Raw genomic sequence first — 19,350 nt, 5'->3', positions numbered from 1 at the left:
CTTGGTAATTACCAAAAGAAAAATGTTATCACCCATTAATTTTTCACGATAACTAACCACTCTTTCAAACATCACTGTACAAATAATGGTTCTGATATACCCATACTCTTTATCTTGCTTACAGTGCGAGAGTAGTGAGGACTGGGGACCTTTGTCCCAGTACTTTGATTTCACTCCTTGCTTCTTGTATGGTGCTTTATTCAATGCATTGAGCATTTTCGGCTTAGTGGCTGGTTCCTATGTATTGTACCAGTTAATCTTCAGAAACTCTACTACACTTAGTAATAATACCTATAAGCCAGACGCGTTTGTGATCTCAAGATTTGCTTTGATTGTTTTCCAATTCCTTTTGAAGTTCTTCTTGGTGGCAATTGATAATGGTGAATACTACTTATCATCCGAGCTTATCAAGTTTGAGTCCTTCTTTGAATTGATTGTATTATTTGTCATCATTTTACCTTTGACTTATTTAGATTTCAAGAAGCTACAAACCAGTTCTGCAGTGTTGTTGATCTACTGGCTCGCTGGTTCTTTGCTCCATTTTTTCAAAGTTTTCAACTTGAGTGTCAGATACTTCTATCAATCCCATTCCTTGCAATTAGTTGATGACTTGTTTATTACCAAGATTAACGTGACTCTCACCGTATTAACATTCATTAACTCCGTTTTTATCTTGATCACTCAATCAGTTCCAAAGAAGATGACCCCGTCCACCACCTTGGGTAGTTTCTTGATATTTCAAAAGGAAAAGGAGAATCCATTGGACTCGGCCAACGTTCTTTCTATACTTTACTTTGGATGGATGACAAAGTTGATGAAATTGGGCTACAGCAAATATTTGACATTGAACGATTTGCCAAACTTGCCAAAAGGGTTTGAAAATGGTTTGGTCACTACAAGTTTGGCTGAACATTATGAAAAAGAAATCGCCAATTTCAAGGCAAAGAAGTCTAAGCATGTGTCTTTATTCAAATGTATCTTGAAAAGTTTTGGCTATAATGTATTCATCGCTGCTTGCTTCAAGTGCGTCTCTGATGTGTTAAATTTCACTCAACCCCAACTATTGAAAGCTTTGATCAAATTTGTTAATGATTTTAATAGTGAACCAGACGACATTAGACCTCCTTTGATCAAGGGTTTTGCTATTGCCTTTGGTATGCTTTTCGTGTCGATTATTCAAGGTTGTTGCATCAATCAATATTTTTTCAACACTTATAGTTCCGGAATCAAAATCAAATCCTCATTAATTGGTTTCATTTATGACAAGTCATTAGTGTTGTCACCAGAATCCAGAAATAAGAAATCGACCGGTGACATTGTCAACTTGATGTCTATTGATACCCAGAGAATCCAAGATATTACTGAGTTTGGTCAGGTCATTTGGTCTGCGCCATTTCAAATCATTTTATGTTTAATTTCATTGTACCGTATCTTGAAGAATTCAATGTGGTTTGGGTTTGCAATTATGGCAATTATGGTTGTTGTTAACACTTCGTTGGTGAGATTCCAAAAGAAATTACAAAAGAAGCAAATGAAATTCAAAGATACCAGAATTAAGGTCATTTCAGAAATTTTGAGTAATATCAAATCGCTTAAATTATATAATTGGGAAAACCCTTACAGAGCTAAATTAGACCATTGGAGAAATGATAAGGAACTCAAAAACATGGCACAAATTTCTGTCTTCAAGGCAATCAATATGTCTATGTGGAATATGATCCCATTCTTTGTTAGTTGTTCTACCTTTATTGGCTTTATCAAGATTTACGACCAGCCTTTGACAACCGATATTGTCTTCCCAGCCTTGGCCTTGTTTAACTTGTTAGGTTTCCCATTAAATGTTATTCCTAATGTCATCACCGCTATCATAGATTGTGGTGTCTCCTTAGATCGTCTTAATGAATTCTTGCAGTTAGATGAATTGGACCCAAATGCTGTTATCCGTATGGGAAAAGTTAAGAAAATGGGTGAAGAAGTGGTGAAATTTGACAACTGCTCGTACTCTTGGAACAAATTCAACCAACGTTACTCTGACGCTGACACCGATGCTAACAATAGCAACAACTACTTGGCCCTCAAAAATATCAACTTTGTTGCGAAAAAAGGTGAACTTTCTTGTGTCATTGGTAAAGTCGGTTCTGGTAAATCTTCATTCATTAAATCGATGCTCGGGGATTTGTACAAATATCAAGGTCAATTGAGTATTCATGGGAAAGTTGCCTATGTGTCTCAAGTGGCTTGGATTATGAATGGTACTATCAAAGAAAATATTTTATTTGGCCACAAGTATGATCCTATACTTTATGAAAAGGTGCTTTTCGCTTGTGATTTGAATGTTGATTTGAAGAATTTTGTTGATGGTGATCTTACCCAAGTCGGTGAAAAAGGTATCTCCCTATCCGGTGGTCAAAAGGCAAGACTCTCTTTGGCCAGAGCTATTTATGCGGGTGCTGATTTGTATCTTTTAGATGACCCATTGGCTGCCGTTGATGAACATGTTGGAAAACACTTGATCGATCATGTGTTTGGTGAAAAAGGGATGTTGCATCATAAATGTAAAGTGTTGGTTACCAACTCTGTTCATTTCTTACATATTGCCCACAACATTTCCATGTTAGAAGATGGGGAAATTATTGAACAGACCTCTACAAAAGCCTTGAATGAAATGACCGATGAACAACGTTCTACTTCTAAAATTTCCCAATTGATTGAACAATTTGGTAAAAAAAAAGTTGACGGTTCCTCAGAGACTGAAGATGAAGAATCGTCTGTTAACGAAGATGCAAATAAAGAAGAGGAGTCCTCAGATAACGGAGATCAAGATGATGTCAAGACTTTCAAGGGTCACGAATTGGTTGAAGATAATGCCTCGATTGAGAATGACCTATTAGAAAACAACGATGCTGCCAGTTTGAGAAGAGCCAGTACAGCAACTATGAATGATGCTGTGGTTACTTATGATGATGAAAGGAACAAGACCTCAGAGGCCAGAAAGGAACATATGGAACGTGGTAATGTCAAATGGGATGTTTATTTGACTTATGCTAACGCGTGCAATCCAAGATTTGTGGTGTTGTTTTTGTTTTTGGCGGTTAGTAATATGGGTTTGAATGTCGCTGCCAACTATTGGCTTAAATATTGGTCAGAACTTAACTCTAAAGAAGGTTATAATCCTCACGTGGTGAGATACCTTCTGATTTATGCTTTATTAGGGATTTCTGGAAGTATTACTTTGATGATTCAGTGTATTATTTTATGGAATGTTTGTGTTATCAAGGGTTCTAAAAACTTACACAACCGCTTGGCTAATGCTGTCATTAGAGCTCCAATGTCATTCTTCGAAACCACTCCAATCGGGAGAATCTTGAACCGTTTCTCCAACGATATCAACAAGATTGATGATGTTTTGGGTAGAGTTTTCCAATCGTTCTTCCAACAATCTATCAAGGTTTTGTTCACCATTTTGGTTATTTGCTTTTCTACTTGGCAATTTGTGTTGGTGATTGTCCCATTGAGTGTTTTATATATCTATTACCAACAATACTATATGAGAACCTCTAGAGAATTGAAGCGTTTGGAATCTATCACTAGAAGTCCAATTTACGCCCATTTCCAAGAAACATTGAACGGTATCACTACAATCAGAGGGTTCGGACAAGAGAATAGGTTTGTCAAACTTAATGAAGTTAAAGTTGATAATAACTTGGAAGCTTACCATTCAACAGTTAATTGTAACCGTTGGTTGGCAACCAGATTGGATTTCTTGGCTTCGCTAGTTATTTTCAGTTCTGCTGCCTTGCCAATGTTTGGCTTAGCTTCTGGTAAAGTTAGTGCTGGTTTGATTGGTTTGAGTGTGAGTTATGCTTTACAAATTACTGGGTCTTTGAATTGGACTGTTAGAATGACTGTTGAAGTGGAAACAAATATTGTTTCTGTCGAAAGAATTGAAGAATATTCTAAGTTAGAACCAGAAGCTCCAGAAGTAATTGAATCCAATAGACCTGCCGATGCTTGGCCTACAGAAGGTGCCATTGAGTTCAAGGGCTATTCTACTAGATATAGAAAAGAATTGGACTTGGTGTTGAAGAACATCAGCTTGAAAATCAACCCAAGAGAAAAAATTGGTATTGTTGGAAGAACTGGTGCAGGGAAATCTTCACTAACTATGGCTTTGTATCGTATTATTGAGCCAGCTGAAGGTGAAGTGGTAATTGATGGGATGTCCACATCGGCCATTGGACTTGCGGATTTGCGTAGGAAATTGTCTATTATCCCACAAGATGCACAAGTCTTTGAAGGTACTATCCGTGACAATTTAGATCCAACTAGCTCGTTTGATGACAAAAAGATCTTGAAGTCCATTGAATTATCCCATATGAAACCCCATCTCCTAAAAATGATTGATGAACAGAACGCTGCTTCTCCAGATACCAAGATCAATGATTTGTTGAGTGTGAGAGTCACAGAGAACGGGGGTAACTTATCTGTTGGTCAAAAGCAATTGATGTGTTTAGCCAGAGCGTTATTAATTCCATCTAAAATTTTAGTGTTGGACGAGGCTACTGCTGCAGTTGACGTGGAAACCGATAAGATTGTCCAAGAGACTATCAGAAAAGAGTTTAGCGAAAGAACCATTTTGACTATTGCTCATAGAATCAACACTATAATGGATAGTGACCGGATCTTGGTGCTTGAAAAGGGTGAGGTTGCGGAGTTTGATAAACCTGAAGTATTATTGCAGAATCATGATCTGATCTTCTACTCTCTTGCCAAACGTGGTGGTTTAGTAGAGTGAGAGTTTCACTATTTACTAATTCGTTTTTGTCTAATAATAATAATGATAATAAAAATAACTTTTCTATACAAAATGGTATTGTTTGTCACTACTGTAAAGGTTAAAGTAGCAGAAGAAGCTCATCGCAAGCGTAAATTGATAAAGGTCTCGTGACATTGCAAGAAAAAAATTTTTTTTTTTTATTTTATTTTTTTTTTCTCCCTAAAAAAATCAATAAAATCATATAGCACGAAGGAGTGGAAAATTGTAAACACACTGGAACCATCGTTACTACTTCACTATTAAAACCCCTGGAAAACGTGAATATACCAACACCAAATTGCCTCAAATTAGAGCACTTCTTTATTATTTATTTTTATATTTCAATTCATTGGGGGGCGTTTAATATTATCTTTTTTGAGTGTGATTGTACCGTACAAGCTTGTTTCAACTGATCTAGAAGTGCTTCCCTGAATTAACAAGGAGAAATTTTATATCACATTACATTTATCATTTCCTGATTTTCAATCATCAAATAGGGAAACTCAGACTAAGAGTTTTAGGGGAGGTTTTTTTTTTGTTATTGTGCCAAGGATAAAGGAAAATCATAGATACGAAAAATATATAAAGACAAATTGCCCCGTTCAACCGTCAGCATGAGTTCGAATAGTTCAAAACCAATCCATAGCAGTAAGGTTATGGGTGGTAATCCAGCTAACAAGACAAACAGCAAATTACACAGTCAGAATACTGCCTTCAGACCCAAAATATCAAGAAAGAATAACCCAATGTCATCAAAGTCTTTTAAAAAGTATTCATCCAAGAACCTTGCTAAGCTAAGGAAATCTCCCGAAGAACAACCAAGGGTCGGAGGAAAAAGTATTGGTAAACTAAAAACTAGAAGACCAGGAGGTGGAAAAAGCAGCAATATCAATAAACCCAGTTCAAGAAGGTTTAGTTTGATAAGTGATGGCAGTTCTGCCGATGATGTTGAACAGAGTGATGACGGATCATTGGATATTGAAATTGATGATTATGAAGAAGATGAAGATGAAGAAGGAAATGTCATTGTTGATGATGATGATGACGATGATGATGAAGAAGAAGAAGATGATGATGATGATGATGATGATGATGATGATGATGATGATGATGATGATGATGATTCATCTGAATATGAATCGGATGTGGACTTTGTAAAATTAACTGCTCAGCGAAAGAAAAGAGCACTCAAAGCAGCTAAAGGATTGAGAAATAAAGAAAATGCGGACTCAAATAATAATTCAAAAAATAATAAAGCGAATGATGGTGATGATTCTGATATTAATATCTCTTTTGATTTCGATTCTTTTGAAGACGATCATGGATTAGAAAAAGAAGATGTCGGTGAAGAAGTAGAGGGATCAAGAACCGTGAAGAACCCTAAGAACTATCGCAGAAGTATTCAAAGAAGACTCACAAATCTTGATAAGTCTAATTTTTTGCCGGTACCAAAGCTTGGTGACGACTCTGACTCTCCGTTATCGGATATTGATAAGTCTGATAATGAAAATGCTATTTTAACTGATTCTAGTGATGAGGATCCAGTGCTTGATGAAAAAGAATTGGCCAAACATGCTGCTGCCGATGATGACGATAAGGATGATGAAGAAATCGACAATGACAAGTTGGCAGAAGCGATTGCTGCTGATGAGGCAGACCATGCTGATGCTTACGATGATGAAACATTGGCCCAAATGAAAAAAATGAAATTGAAAAAGCAGAGGAATGCCAACAATAACGATCAAACTGTATTGAGTGACGACGATGACTTGCTAGCAAAAGAAACCAAGAACTTATTGGAGGAAATGAAGGGTGATAATGACATGTATTTTATGAATGATGAGTTCAACATTGGATCTGGAAATAGCTTTTTTATGGGCCACCAAACTGATAACTTATTGAATGATTTTACTAGACCAGCAATCATACCAAGGATGAGTATTGTGGAAAATCACAAAGATGTGGTACTTCGGGATAAAATTGGAAGTAAAGGATCCGGTAAACAGAACGATGATGATGATGATGAAGTCTTGGAATTTGTATCAGATGATGAGGAGAAGAAAAATGGAGATAAAAATTCAGACGACAATAATAATGTCAATAACAATGACGATGACGATGATGATGAAGATGAAGAAAGTGAAATTGAATTATCGGTATTTGATGATTTATATTATAAACCATCAGGGTTCTTCAACATAAACAACTCTACTGGTAACAAGTATCTTGATGCTTACGATGAAACGGGGGATGATGCCTATTTCTGGGATTATCTATTAGGTGATGATGAGAAGAAGAAGAAAACCGAATCTAAAAAGCGGAAAAGTAGAAGTAAAAGTCACAGAAGTAGCAGTACAAGAGAACTTTCAAGTGGGGCTCAGACATTAGTTAACAAAACCGCTGGTAAAAATGCTATGAATTTTGATTTAACTCTTGGAACCAACCAAAGCTTCATGGACTACCAAGCCATCTTCTCTGATGAAGATGAAAACGAAATGACCGATGTTGAAGAGAACTTACCGATTTCGACTGCTAAAAATATTGGCTCTAGATCGGTTAAAGAAGTATTATCATCTGCTAAAGTTAATGGGGGTGGCGCTCCAAGAATGGCTACATGGATTGCTTCCAAAGATGTACCGTTTGAAATTATCGATGGGTTGTCAACACGATCTATTATTCCTTATACCATGAAAAATACAGGTGTTAAAAGTAATGCCAGCAATCCTAATCACAAAAGAAATGTTAGTATGGGGATGGATTTGAAGTTTGATGAATTTTTCAATCTCAGTGAATTGGAAGAGGGAACCGAGGATAATTTCAATTGGAATGCTTTGACCACCAGTACCAGTAATAAAAGAAAGGTTCCGCTAACCGCTTTTAGAAACAGGGTTCATTCTCAGTCTCATCCATCCACTGGCCCAGCGGAGTTCGAAAATAGTAGAAAGTTTTCTGGTAGTCGGGGCAGCTTTACTGCTGACGCGAAACCAAGGGCAAGGCACTCTAGAAACTCCAGTGTTAGTAAATCAAACAAGATCAGAAAACAAATTAAACAAAGTGTCCTAAGAAATGCCCCTGGAGACTCAAAAATTTTGTTAAGTAAACCAGTGGACAAGGCTATGAAAAAGAGAAGACAGTCTTCGGTGATGGAGGCTAACCAGGAAGGTTTGGTTTTCACGGATAATGGTTTATTTAGTGAAAATGTGTTGATGGGAGTCGAGGAGTTGCTAAGCGAGGTGGGAGAGGTTGACAATGCCGAATTAAGTGGGTTGTTGAGCGGGATTCAATTTTGAAAGATTATATTATATATGGTTCTGGGTGTTTTCTTGTGGAAGGCGCCCGTCAGAAAAAACGAATGTATTATATGGACAAATGGATTTTTATATATAGATATATATGGGTATGATTATTGTAGGGTATTTACCGATATATGTTTAGTATTTACTTGATGAACCTCCTTTCACGTAGCCCTTCCCTTCGAAGGCCCCCAACCGGCGCGTCCGGAGCGGGAAAACTAAACTAGGTTCGAGACCTGTCCGGAGTTTATGCACGAGGTTGGCAGGGATAAATTGGGAGATGAGATGGGATCGACTCATAATAATAATAATCAATAATAAAATCCACACAACAGTTGACTGCTATTATTATTAGTATTATAATTTATCTTGCTTTCCTCAATCCACATCCATGTCACTCGCTGCCACCCTCCCCAGCTCGCCACAAGATCTTTCGAACCTGGTAATCCAAGCATGTCTGGCATCCCTGGGGAAGAAAATCCCTTTGGTGTTAGGCGTCCAAATCGTGACGCGAATAAGGACTTGTATTATTGAACATCCTCCGGGTGAAAATGAGTTAGCTCCATTGCTTACCAGTTTCTCCAGTCTCGTGTTTTTGTTACCCCGATCGCATGAGTTCAATCGCCTATTCAATAATAAGCAGTTTCTCACAAAGCTAGTACAGTACTCTATAGCCCACAAATTCGACCATTCGCCTTATATTATCGCCACTACTTATTTGAGAGGTGACTTCTTGAAGGAAACTACCCTTTCAACAAATAACGATAATGAATCGTACGATCTTTTCATCCAAGTGATCATGGAAAACTTGGAGTTTGTGGAAAATATTGCCATAAGATTCACAACAGTTATTGATCATGCAATGGCAGCCATTAATTTACAATTCTTGACAAACCTTTATACAGTATTACTTTATCCTCCTCTTTGGTCTTATTGTTTGACGTTAGCTCCTCATATAAGGCTGAGAGGCTTGGCCAATATTATTTGTGAGATGATATACCATCATAGAATTATTCCCATGGCCACATATGGAACAATTGTCGAATCATTTAGTGACAATGCTACTAAACTCATGGGGATCTTTGAAAAACCGGATTATGATTATTCACAAGACACCACTTTCAATGAAAATTTGAATGATATCTGCTCGGGGGTTAAAAAATTCACATTCTTCGATATTTCTGACATGTCCGAACCCGAAATTTATGCCAAATGTGGTTTCACAAACGATTTGAAGTCCTATATTTTGCAAAATTTTCTGGCATCAACGATAATGACAATTAAAGTGTTCATCACCGCAACCTATACTGAAAAGTTTGTTGCAGACGTTTCTAAACAGCACTGTTTGGCTAGTAGCATGCCTCAAAGATTTCCCACCATCCGGTTTGTTTTGGAAATTGCTTCAATGTTACACACCAAGTTTTTCCACCCTTCCAACCCCAATCATGAGGTGGTGAAAAACTTTATTATATATGTTGATGTATTGTTGTTAGTTTTACTCCAAAAAGCCCTTGGATATTGGAAACATTCTGAAGCCGGTAATGACAATCTTGAGGATTGCCTGTTTATAATGAACCTATTGAAAATGGACTTGCAATATCTCAATTATAATATGGTATCTGTTGGTGGTTTTAATGCCGCATTCAGTAAGTTGAAATATGATCTCACTTATGATAAAATCAGACAAGTTCAAATGCGATTTCTCAAAGATGACCAGTACTTGGATTACTTGAATGATAAAGATTTCAAAATGTATAACAAAGCATTGATGGAAAGCGTGAAGATGTTTATCGTGAATGAAAGAGTACTAGAATTGACTAAAGGGATGATGTGTTATACCAGGAATCCACTCGATAATACAGGTAATCCAGATTCTTGCAGGGCTTTCTTTGCGATTTCCCCCAAAGGGAATTCTTTGGTTTATGTAAATTTACCACTGTATATGAGGGACGATGAAGAAGATATCGATAAAATGCACAGCTTACTAGATGGTAAAAACGCGAAACATATCTTTGTGAAATCTATCAAGAAAGTGGTGGCCGAAAAGCTCAGCTATGGAAGAGACGTTTTGTTTGGGTCGAACTTTGGTGTATCAACCGATGCCATCAAATCATTAGCGTTTCTTGGACAAAAGACTGCGGTCACAAGAAACCAGATGTTCACAAATATGAAGAAGGTTGTCACAAAGATCTCCTTGATCAATTATTCTAATAGAGAGTTTTTCACATTCTATACAGATACCAACAGGGCTGCCACATTATGGACCGATACTTTGAACTTGTTGGCGGATAATTTCCAACTCAATAAGGTGACGGAGGAGACTCAGTCGCATGTGGAAGAATTGTTTGATATCAAAAGAACTTTGCAGTTTTTACCACTCGCAGACATTTATAACAATAGAATTGTTGACATGTATACCACTAGCGACTCTCATTCTTTGGACTCTCAACAACAACAGGGGAACTTCTTACAAGTGAAAAACATCAATTTTGATATAAGTCCATTAATTGACACACACACTGGATGGACCCTGGCACCCATTAAATCTATGAAGCATACAATCAATGATATATATCTGACCAAAGAAGAAGACAGTTTTGAGTATTCTTACGATGAATTAGTGGATGTCGCTAGTGGGTTTTACTATTCTTAGATTAATTTTGGCAAATACACTGTAGAATATTAGGGAATAACTATAGCATAGATTTTTAAGTCATCATTATCAGTAGTTAATAGTATCTTTCTCTTCTGAAGATATATGTTGTAAAAGAATCACCAATTACATAATCCTTTGCGTAAATGCTTAGTAAGCGCGATGCCAATTTTTCCTCTCTCAAAAAGAAAAAGAAAAAAAAAATACTCTTTAATTACATGAATAACCAGAAGAAAAAAATTTATTATTATTCTCTTGCTGGAAAGCAGCTCTCGATAGTAATTCGGAACTTGGAGAATCTTGCAGTCATTGAATTAGACTAAGCAAGATCAGAGAGACTGTTCGGAATATAACCATGGATTTGAGTGTGACCAGTGCGCTGCCGTCTACCACTTCGGTACCGCAATCATCTACATACAACAAATCCGATAACCATAACAAGAATAATATCAACAATGAAATCATGAATTCATTTGTGCCGATGGATTCAAATCAACCCAGTGGAAGCGATAGTACCAAGATTTCTGCTTATGCGAGACTAGATTTCAGCTCTTTCACCTTTTATATCCAAACTTTACAAGTGCTTTTGGGACGAAGAATCAACAATGATCAACTGTACTCGGTTGATGTTCATTTGGGCCCAACAAAGGCAGTTTCCCGGAAACATGCGAAGATATTTTACAATTTTGGCACCCAGAGGTTTGAAATCCAGGTGCTTGGAAGAAACGGGTTATTCATTGACAACAACTTTGTGGAGAAAGGGGTGACAGTGCCATTGTCAAACGACAATAAGATTCAAATTGGCCAAGTTACATTTACATTTGTGCTTCCAAATGGCGAAGATATAAAGATTTCAAAGCCAGAAGTGCAGACTGTTCAAAAGAAGCAGCAGCAGCAACGACAACAAAAACAAGAACAAGAACAAGAACAACAGCAGCAGCAGCAGCAGCAGCAGCCGATCCCCCCAAAACAACCCGAAACATTATCCTCGAATGTAGTACCACCAAAAGTTAAGCAACCGAAAGCTGTTGTCAACAATAATGCTATGGATATAATACCTAAGATAAAGCCCGAAACTTTGTCAATCATTCCGACAACCGTCAACATTCCTCTAACGAATACCGCATTAAAAACTGATCCGGTGATGGCCACGCCCATGGGTGATAAAAGCATTGATCAAATTCTTGCCCTTGCCAAATCTACAGGAACAATCATCAACACTTCAACAATTCCATTAACCAATCACTATTTGCAAGAAACACAACAAAAACAACAAGAAGTGAAAAAGCCAAATGTCATTGTTCCAAAGAAAGAGAAGCGCACCACCAAACCTCCGAAAAAAGTTTACACCCTCGAAGAGATTCCCGAAGAATATCGTACCAAGCCAGCAACCTCTTATTCAAATATCATAATCCATTGCCTCAGAACTTATTCTACTGATAATAAAGGGATGTCATTATCCGAGATATATAAGTCTATCCAAGACTTGTATCCGTACTACAAATTTTGTCCAGACGGTTGGCAAAGTTCGGTTCGTCATAATTTGTCGTTGAATAAAGCGTTTAAGAAAATTTCTAAAGAAGGGAAAGGTTGGCTATGGGGTATCGATGAGGATTATTTTGCCGAAAAGGATAAAGCGAAGAAGAAACAACCAATTGAACCAATCAACAGGGTATTACCCAATGTTCCTTTGGTTAATAGTATGCTCTTACCAAATAGTATTATTAACCAGTACAGTGCATCGACAATTCCATCCTCAAGACCACTTCTTTCTAATTCCCTCCCACTAACAAACACCGCAATTGGTAGTACTTATTCCAGTTATTCCAAGGCAAATTCAGGGACTGCTGCTGTGAAAGTCGCCAACAATAATAAAGCCACGAATAATAAATCATCCTCTAATAAGTTGAATCTTTCCGAGGACAATAAAAAGATTTTAAATATTTTGCAAGAACAGCTCAAAAAGATCACCAAAAATATCAAAGGTTTGAACAAAGAGACGGTGATCAAATTGTTGACTCATGCATTATCTTCCACAATGAACCAATTGCAAAAAAACGCCAATGGGCAGTCGTTAATAAAGTATGTGGAAAAGAATCCTCAACAATTGACAAAGATTTTAACCAATAGTTTGAACAATGCTACGACCCATGTAACTAATGGGAAAATGACATTTGCAGAATTGATTTCGGGAAAAGTGAAATCTACCGCTCCAAAACCTGCGACTACTGCAAAACCAAATATCATTCAAAACTTGAGGCCAAGCTCAATTCCTTTAATCCCATTGAAGCCTACAAGTGCCACGAAACCTACGATTATCCACGCCCCAATTCCTTCAATAGCCAGAAACACCCTGTCAATAACACAACCCAAAGCCACTCCGGTTAAGATCGAACCTGTTAGACAGAATCAAACTGCTCCGCCAGCGCCACCACCACCATCATCAGTTTCGGCGCCTCTGAAGAAACCTAGAACTGCATCGCTAATTGCCCTTGAAAGTAACTTGGATAAATTACTTGCTGGCGAAGAAGCTTTGCCGGTTAAACTGGAAGTTCCAAAGAAGAGAACCGATTCTCTTATTGCTTTCGAACAAAATCTTGATCGTTTCTTGGCAGGAGAAGAGAATTTGTTCCATGGTCCTAATGGGAATAATGCGGGTGATCATTTATCAAAGATTAATGAAAGTGCCATTGATGATGACGATGATGATGAAACTGAGCCAAATGGAAGTGCCAACAACGCTAATAAATCGGAACCACCAACTAAGTCAGAAATTTCAGTTAAATCAGAAGCAAATTTGCCAAAAACTGATCCATCGAGTCTGTTGAAGCGACCTTTAGATAATGGTGAAGATGATAGCCTAAGGAAGCAAATCAAGACTGAACAAGGCACCGGCTAACCATTTCTTGTTAGTTTGACGGGGATAATGAATGCGTGTATTCAATTGTATTTTATTTTTTATCATGATTTCTTTTTTTTTTTTTTTTTTTCTTTCTTTGTTCTATGAATTCTTATAATATTTTACTTTGAAATTGTTAATTATTTTCATTTTCATTTATGTGTTGAAAAATATTCTTCAAACATATTAGCTTTTTCAATTTTCTAGTGTCTTTTGACTTCATTTAGAAATTCTGGGTTTCATTTTTCTTTAGTTTTGGCATTAATATTTTTTCTAAAAAAGAAAATAGATGAAGTATTCAGGTAGATACACAATTCCCTTTTTTTTTTTTGTGTGTGTGTAAAATAAACAGATATATTCATAAATCATTTATATAAGTTGCTAGCTATATGGTAAGGAATCGAAATTTAATGGTTTAGCTATACGGCAAGAAACCCATCATTAATTTTAGGTTTCTTTGCAGATTCAATCGTACCATTATTATTATCATCATCATCATCATCAACATCATTATTATTATTATTAGTAGTAGTAGTAATAGTAGTAGTATATTTTCTCTTGGTTTTCTTTTGCAGAATTCCATCACCATAAAACCTCAACCTTATTTTAAGAGGTTTAAATACTTCAGTTTTCTTCACCCCCACGTATTCATCATCTTGTTTTTGAATTAGAGGCTCCTTAGACAATGGGGATAATGAATGCCTTTCATTGAATTTTGCAGCCATTTTATCTTCAGGTAATTGGTAATTATTTACTTCTTCGTTATCTCCAGATTTTTTGATATCGTTGATCAATTTTACTACATCAATCCCCACAGAGTCGGCAATACATTCACATTTTTTGGACTTCAACCCCATATCAAGCCATTCTTCTAAGGCGAAATTCACACTTTCTGCCAAATTATAATCGTAGTTGAACCCCGCATGATACCCGAACGGGAAAGTGATGATGAATTCGTGTTGATGGTGAGTGACCTTGTTGACTTGGATACCCTTTGATTCCAAGAAACTTGGACTGGCCATGAACGTCTTGTGTCGTAGAAACTCCGAACACTGTTTATGGTTTTCGGGAAACGATTCTACCATTAATGAATAAAACTCTTGAGCCTGGGTTTGAGGGATCGAGTACCATTGTTTTGGGGCCCCGAAATGCAAGTAATTTATCGAATAAAGATCTTGGTCTTCTAAATGCCAGGCAAATGACGCTTTCCATAAACCAGCGTATAAATAGGCATCGTTGACCCCGGGTATCAGGGCGTCCAAGTAGTCGAGAAGGTTCGGGAGGCGGGCAACGTTCCAGCAATCGATGGAGTCATCAAAGATCGATCCGAGACAATCTGCTCCGTACATTGGCTGAGCGTAAGACAAAGTTTTCCAATAATTGTTTTCCAAAAACTCGCAACGCTCGGGGGTGAAATCATCGGTATTGATATTATAATCAAACTCGGTTTGATCAACTTTCTGGGCAGCAGCCTCGTTTTTCACGATCGATTGTCTTCGTTTCGCACCTCTTGGATACGGTGGTTGATGGTTCGACATCTGTGAAAGTTTTTTCCATTCTGGTAAACTGAAAGTTCGCTTTTTTTCGATATTTTCCGCTACATAGACTCCTTTTGCCCCGTTGATGTTTTGTACAATAGGGTTTCTGATCTTCACCGACAGGATTTTTTCGGCGGTGATTTGTGGTAATGCATCGACCCATTCTTTTGGAGGAATCACTTTGACAATCCCTGATTCCATACCATATGAATTGATGGCCTTCACGAATTTGTTGAAATCAGCAAATTGGTCTATTGTCTAGGAGTGGTTCTGTTAGTCCATGGTCAACAAATGTTACTAAGACAACAACAAAAAAAAAACCTACCGGAGTAAATACAGGCACATGGCCATTGCTGTAATGGTCTGGCAAAATAGCAGGATTATCGGTCATTATGGGGGGCATTGAGAGACAATAATAATAAGAAAAAAGGTTAACCGTCAACTAGTGGGGCCATGATTTTGGTGATGGAATAATTTGATGGGCTGCTTTTTTTTTTTTCATAACCCGGCCACCAATGAACAACAACGGGGGGTTTAGTTGAACTGGGAGATGATCATATCAGAAGTCATGGAGATCTGATTCTAGTTTGGATGTATGTTCAGTTTATTAAATTGGTATAATTCACCCATATCTCAATTATAAATCAGCAAAATTCCTCTCAAAGAACGCACCTTGTAACATTTCATAAGACTAAAGCAATAACCCGAATCAGCCGCAATTTCTGTGAAGATGCCTTTTTATACTTCCTCGACGTCACCTTCAATATTCCCTTCAAACAATGGAATCAAATGGAATCATAGAATTTCACAATTCGAGTTTTTTGATGAAATTATTCAGAGTGGAAAGTCAGTGTATAGGAGAAGATCCGAAAGGATGGGACTTTTGGGGCTTAATGTCCTTGGAGGTGGCCTTAGTATTGGATAAAAAAATGTATGTGGACCATCTGATACAAGGGAGTTTATTATGTTGGTTCACAATGAGGGACAAGAAACTTCTCGTGGAAACCAAGCACAATATGAACAGTACCAATTAAAACATAAATCAATGGAAAATGCTTATGGTGATATTGAACCCTTCTATTTTGGGATCAGATACGGAAAACCAAAAGACTCGAACCAAATTGATGAAATTTACTGAGAAAGAAGTCTTTTAAACTCAGAGTTTTAGTTTACAGAGCTTCGTTAGCAGTATTCGCGCCTTAAAAACACTTGTGCCGATAAAAACAAACATCATGAATATTGCAAACCGCGCACTCCATATTGGGAAAGCACCCAACAGGCGGTTGTGTGATTGCGCAGCCCCGGCGATAAGCACCCCCCGATGATTTTTTCTGGTCTCCTGGATCTTTCATTCCTGGGTGCGATTCAGTTTAGATTTGTGTTATTATTTTCCAAGATACCGGTTTGATTGCCAATGAATGGCTATTTGAGGATTATGAATGAAGTTACGAAGAGGAGCATCTCTTCAAAAGTATCGTCGAAATGGACGGAGTCGACGGTATTGACGGTCAAGAAGTCGAAATTCAAAGGTTATTGCATTGCAATCCATGATAGAAAAGATATCCCCCAAGCATTACAAGGTCTAATGGAAATAGAAAAGGCATTGAAAAAGGCCACACACCCCCAAATGTACGCTTTCAAGATTGGAAACTCGCCGAGCAACTCCGACAGCCCACTTCGAGTGGTCGACCAAGGGTATCATGACGATGGCGAAGGCGGGGCAGGGTTGCGACTACAGGGGTTATTAGATCGCACTAAATTGGTGAATATCTTAATTGTTGTCGCCAGATGGTATGGGGGCACCCCATTGGGATCATCGCGTTTTCGATGTATTAGCGATGTTGCAACAGAGTGCTTGCAGTTGGCAGGGTACCTCACGAACCGCCAAAAAATATCCAACGACAATTTGATAGATTTCACGATAATAGATAAACAATAAGCATTCATCACGAATACACATATATTATACTCAATGTTGGAAGATATATTGGCGTGCAAAGAGAGCGGTGTGGTCCCACATGTTATGAACCCGGCAGCAAAGGGAAAAACCCGCAAAGTAAATAATAATAATAATAATAATGTAGGTGACAATAAATGTAAATACGTTATTATCTCTGTATTATCTCACCACAAAATGACAGCTTTTGTTATCAGAAGGTCAAGAATTATAAATTCCCTATTCCTTAGCTCATCGCATAGAAATTTTTGTCTGGGAAGGTCTGTGAAAGCGGTAATATCTCCAGAACGTGAAAGGGCGTACAAGAACTTTTTCCATCATGAGGAGAAATCAGCCAAGAGGAAACGGATTCTTTTGTATAGTCTTTGTACCATTGGAGTGGTTGGGTTCATTGGATGGTACTTCTACTGGCCTCATCATACTTTCAGTTCCCCGGTAGCCAAAGTATTAAGAAAAGCCCTCTGGGCAGAATCAATCAAGGAAAATTTCGATTATAAAAAAGCGTTGGGGTTGTATTATGAAGCATTGGAAGTTGCCAATGATGAGAAGTTGGATCAAATATCTGACGAATATACTGGAATTGAACTCAAAATTGGAGAAATGTACGAAAAGTTGGGTGATAGTGAAGCCGCTTCCGAAATATATCATGAGATATCTGCCAGATACTTGCAGTCATTAAATGATCCATCTATTGATAGCGAATTAAAAGGTCATTTGATCCAAAAAGATTTACGCCTCGTTACCAAATATGCCCTGCTCAATGAGAAATCTAGCGCGTCATCGTACTTGCAATCATTTGTGTTCACCCATTTATTAAAGGCAATGGACGAGGTGATGAAGAGATTAGGGGCCAGTGGGAATAATGTGTTTGATCCGAATATTGATCCAGCCCTTGCTTCCGAAGTGTTACTCGTCACTGATTTTTCTAATAATGAGAAATCCGCCAATAAGGATTACACTTTAACGGTTGGTGAATCGGGGGCATTCTTTACCGGCTACCCATTGATCAAATCAAAATGGCTACCGTTTCGTGAAGAATTCTTTAACGTCAGAGATCTTTTTGTGTCAATTTGTAATCTGAGACTGACAAAGGAGTATAAGCAAATAGCGGCGGCGGTGCAACTTTGTACCACTCAATGGATGCCAAGTGCCGGGTTTGAATTGGTGGAAATTCTTAATTCTATCAATTCTTGCGGGTCGATGCTTTATCTAAGGTCAGAAACATATGAGGCGTTGGCACTTACAGAAAACCAAGCGGAGAACCAAGAGAACAGTAAACATTTAATGAATGAGGCATCTAAATGGTACAAATGTTCGGTTAGGTTGTGTAATTCGGTACCTTCGACTTACAAGGAGAATAATCCAGAGCTCTCAAGTGCCATGGCGTTGTCATTGTACTCATTAGGGGTCATTGAATTACATATTGGGAATGTCGAAAAATCGAAAGCGTTACTTGTGGAGGCGAGATTGAAAGGTCGGGCAGTAGGGTTTTATGATTTGGTGGCTGAATGTGATAATGAGTTACTGAAATTGAAGAAAATAGTTGACAAATCGGAAGATTCAAATTGAGTTAGCGTAAAGCTGTTTCAAAGTTATGATTTTGTATATAATGAGAGAGTGGCTCTCTCGATAAACTGTTTTAGTGGATCTTTATAATAGTTGCTCTAAATTAATCTTATAATTTTCCGGTTAATGTCAAACCTTTGAGAAAGCCTGCCACTTTTCGAAATAATAATGTTAATAATAATAATAATAATAAATGAAAACTATGTTGTATTGAGGAATAGAATCTGTAAAAAAGGGGAAATAATATAGATATGATAGATTGCACAATCAATGTACACTATCCTTTGTGTAAAGAAATGAAGTTAAAAAATGTATGAATCTCTCCTTTTAAAGAAGCTCGATATCTGAAGCAGTGGTATACTTTGCTTGGGAAATCCCCACTTGGTTGTCTTCGATATTGTACAACACGTATGCGGAACGCAAAAAGGCATCCCCAAGGATATAAGAATTATCTTTTGATGGCATAACACCAATCAAACACTCATCAAACATTGGCTTATTAGACTTACCATTGATTTGATATAACAAGTTGCTGAATGGCACCTTAATGGTCTTGTCACCAAAGGTGAACTCGACATCCTCACCCTTTTTGTTACAAGAAGTAACGTAAGCATCGAAAAATGGAACT

The 19,350-nt window shown here is 37.6% G+C and overlaps 8 protein-coding genes across 8 annotated transcripts; 7 read left to right on the top strand and 1 right to left on the bottom strand. All coding sequences in view use genetic code 12, as the record gives it.

The window, feature by feature from the left end:
• Positions 1-85: 85 nt before the first annotated feature.
• Positions 86-4,795, top strand: YCF1 (ATP-binding cassette glutathione S-conjugate transporter YCF1; the record flags this gene model as incomplete). The annotated part of the gene is made up of 1 exon (XM_064994940.1): positions 86-4,795. The coding sequence occupies one exon, from the start codon at positions 86-88 to the stop codon at positions 4,793-4,795; it is 4,710 nt and encodes a 1,569-aa protein (XP_064851012.1).
• A 635-nt stretch (positions 4,796-5,430) lies between these two features.
• Positions 5,431-8,106, top strand: DASC09_013360 (Ifh1 protein; the record flags this gene model as incomplete). Its single annotated transcript, XM_064994939.1, has 1 exon — positions 5,431-8,106. The coding sequence occupies one exon, from the start codon at positions 5,431-5,433 to the stop codon at positions 8,104-8,106; it is 2,676 nt and encodes an 891-aa protein (XP_064851011.1).
• Positions 8,107-8,500: 394 nt separating this feature from the next.
• DASC09_013350 (uncharacterized protein) lies at positions 8,501-10,762 on the top strand (the record flags this gene model as incomplete). Its single annotated transcript, XM_064994938.1, has 1 exon — positions 8,501-10,762. The coding sequence occupies one exon, from the start codon at positions 8,501-8,503 to the stop codon at positions 10,760-10,762; it is 2,262 nt and encodes a 753-aa protein (XP_064851010.1).
• Positions 10,763-11,117: 355 nt separating this feature from the next.
• Positions 11,118-13,661, top strand: FHL1 (Fhl1p; the record flags this gene model as incomplete). The annotated part of the gene is made up of 1 exon (XM_064994937.1): positions 11,118-13,661. The coding sequence occupies one exon, from the start codon at positions 11,118-11,120 to the stop codon at positions 13,659-13,661; it is 2,544 nt and encodes an 847-aa protein (XP_064851009.1).
• A 419-nt stretch (positions 13,662-14,080) lies between these two features.
• Positions 14,081-15,602, bottom strand: DASC09_013330 (lysine-specific demethylase; the record flags this gene model as incomplete). The annotated part of the gene is made up of 2 exons (XM_064994936.1): positions 14,081-15,457; positions 15,525-15,602. The coding sequence occupies 2 exons, from the start codon at positions 15,600-15,602 to the stop codon at positions 14,081-14,083; spliced, it is 1,455 nt and encodes a 484-aa protein (XP_064851008.1).
• Positions 15,603-15,929: 327 nt separating this feature from the next.
• DASC09_013320 (uncharacterized protein) lies at positions 15,930-16,124 on the top strand (the record flags this gene model as incomplete). Its single annotated transcript, XM_064994935.1, has 1 exon — positions 15,930-16,124. One exon carries the CDS (start codon positions 15,930-15,932, stop codon positions 16,122-16,124), a length of 195 nt encoding a protein of 64 aa, XP_064851007.1.
• A 489-nt stretch (positions 16,125-16,613) lies between these two features.
• DASC09_013310 (uncharacterized protein) lies at positions 16,614-17,138 on the top strand (the record flags this gene model as incomplete). Its single annotated transcript, XM_064994934.1, has 1 exon — positions 16,614-17,138. One exon carries the CDS (start codon positions 16,614-16,616, stop codon positions 17,136-17,138), a length of 525 nt encoding a protein of 174 aa, XP_064851006.1.
• Positions 17,139-17,333: 195 nt separating this feature from the next.
• On the top strand, positions 17,334-18,725 carry DASC09_013300 (Mgr3 protein; the record flags this gene model as incomplete). The annotated part of the gene is made up of 1 exon (XM_064994933.1): positions 17,334-18,725. One exon carries the CDS (start codon positions 17,334-17,336, stop codon positions 18,723-18,725), a length of 1,392 nt encoding a protein of 463 aa, XP_064851005.1.
• Between the last annotated feature and the right edge of the window lie 625 nt (positions 18,726-19,350).

The sequence above is a fragment of the Saccharomycopsis crataegensis genome (assembly GCF_037102585.1).
Source record: "Saccharomycopsis crataegensis DNA, jcf7180000000073, whole genome shotgun sequence".
NCBI classification, from domain to species: Eukaryota; Fungi; Ascomycota; class Saccharomycetes; order Ascoideales; family Saccharomycopsidaceae; genus Saccharomycopsis; species Saccharomycopsis crataegensis.
Note: the sequence above shows the minus strand (reverse complement) of the source record. Positions and strands in the feature narration are given on the sequence as shown.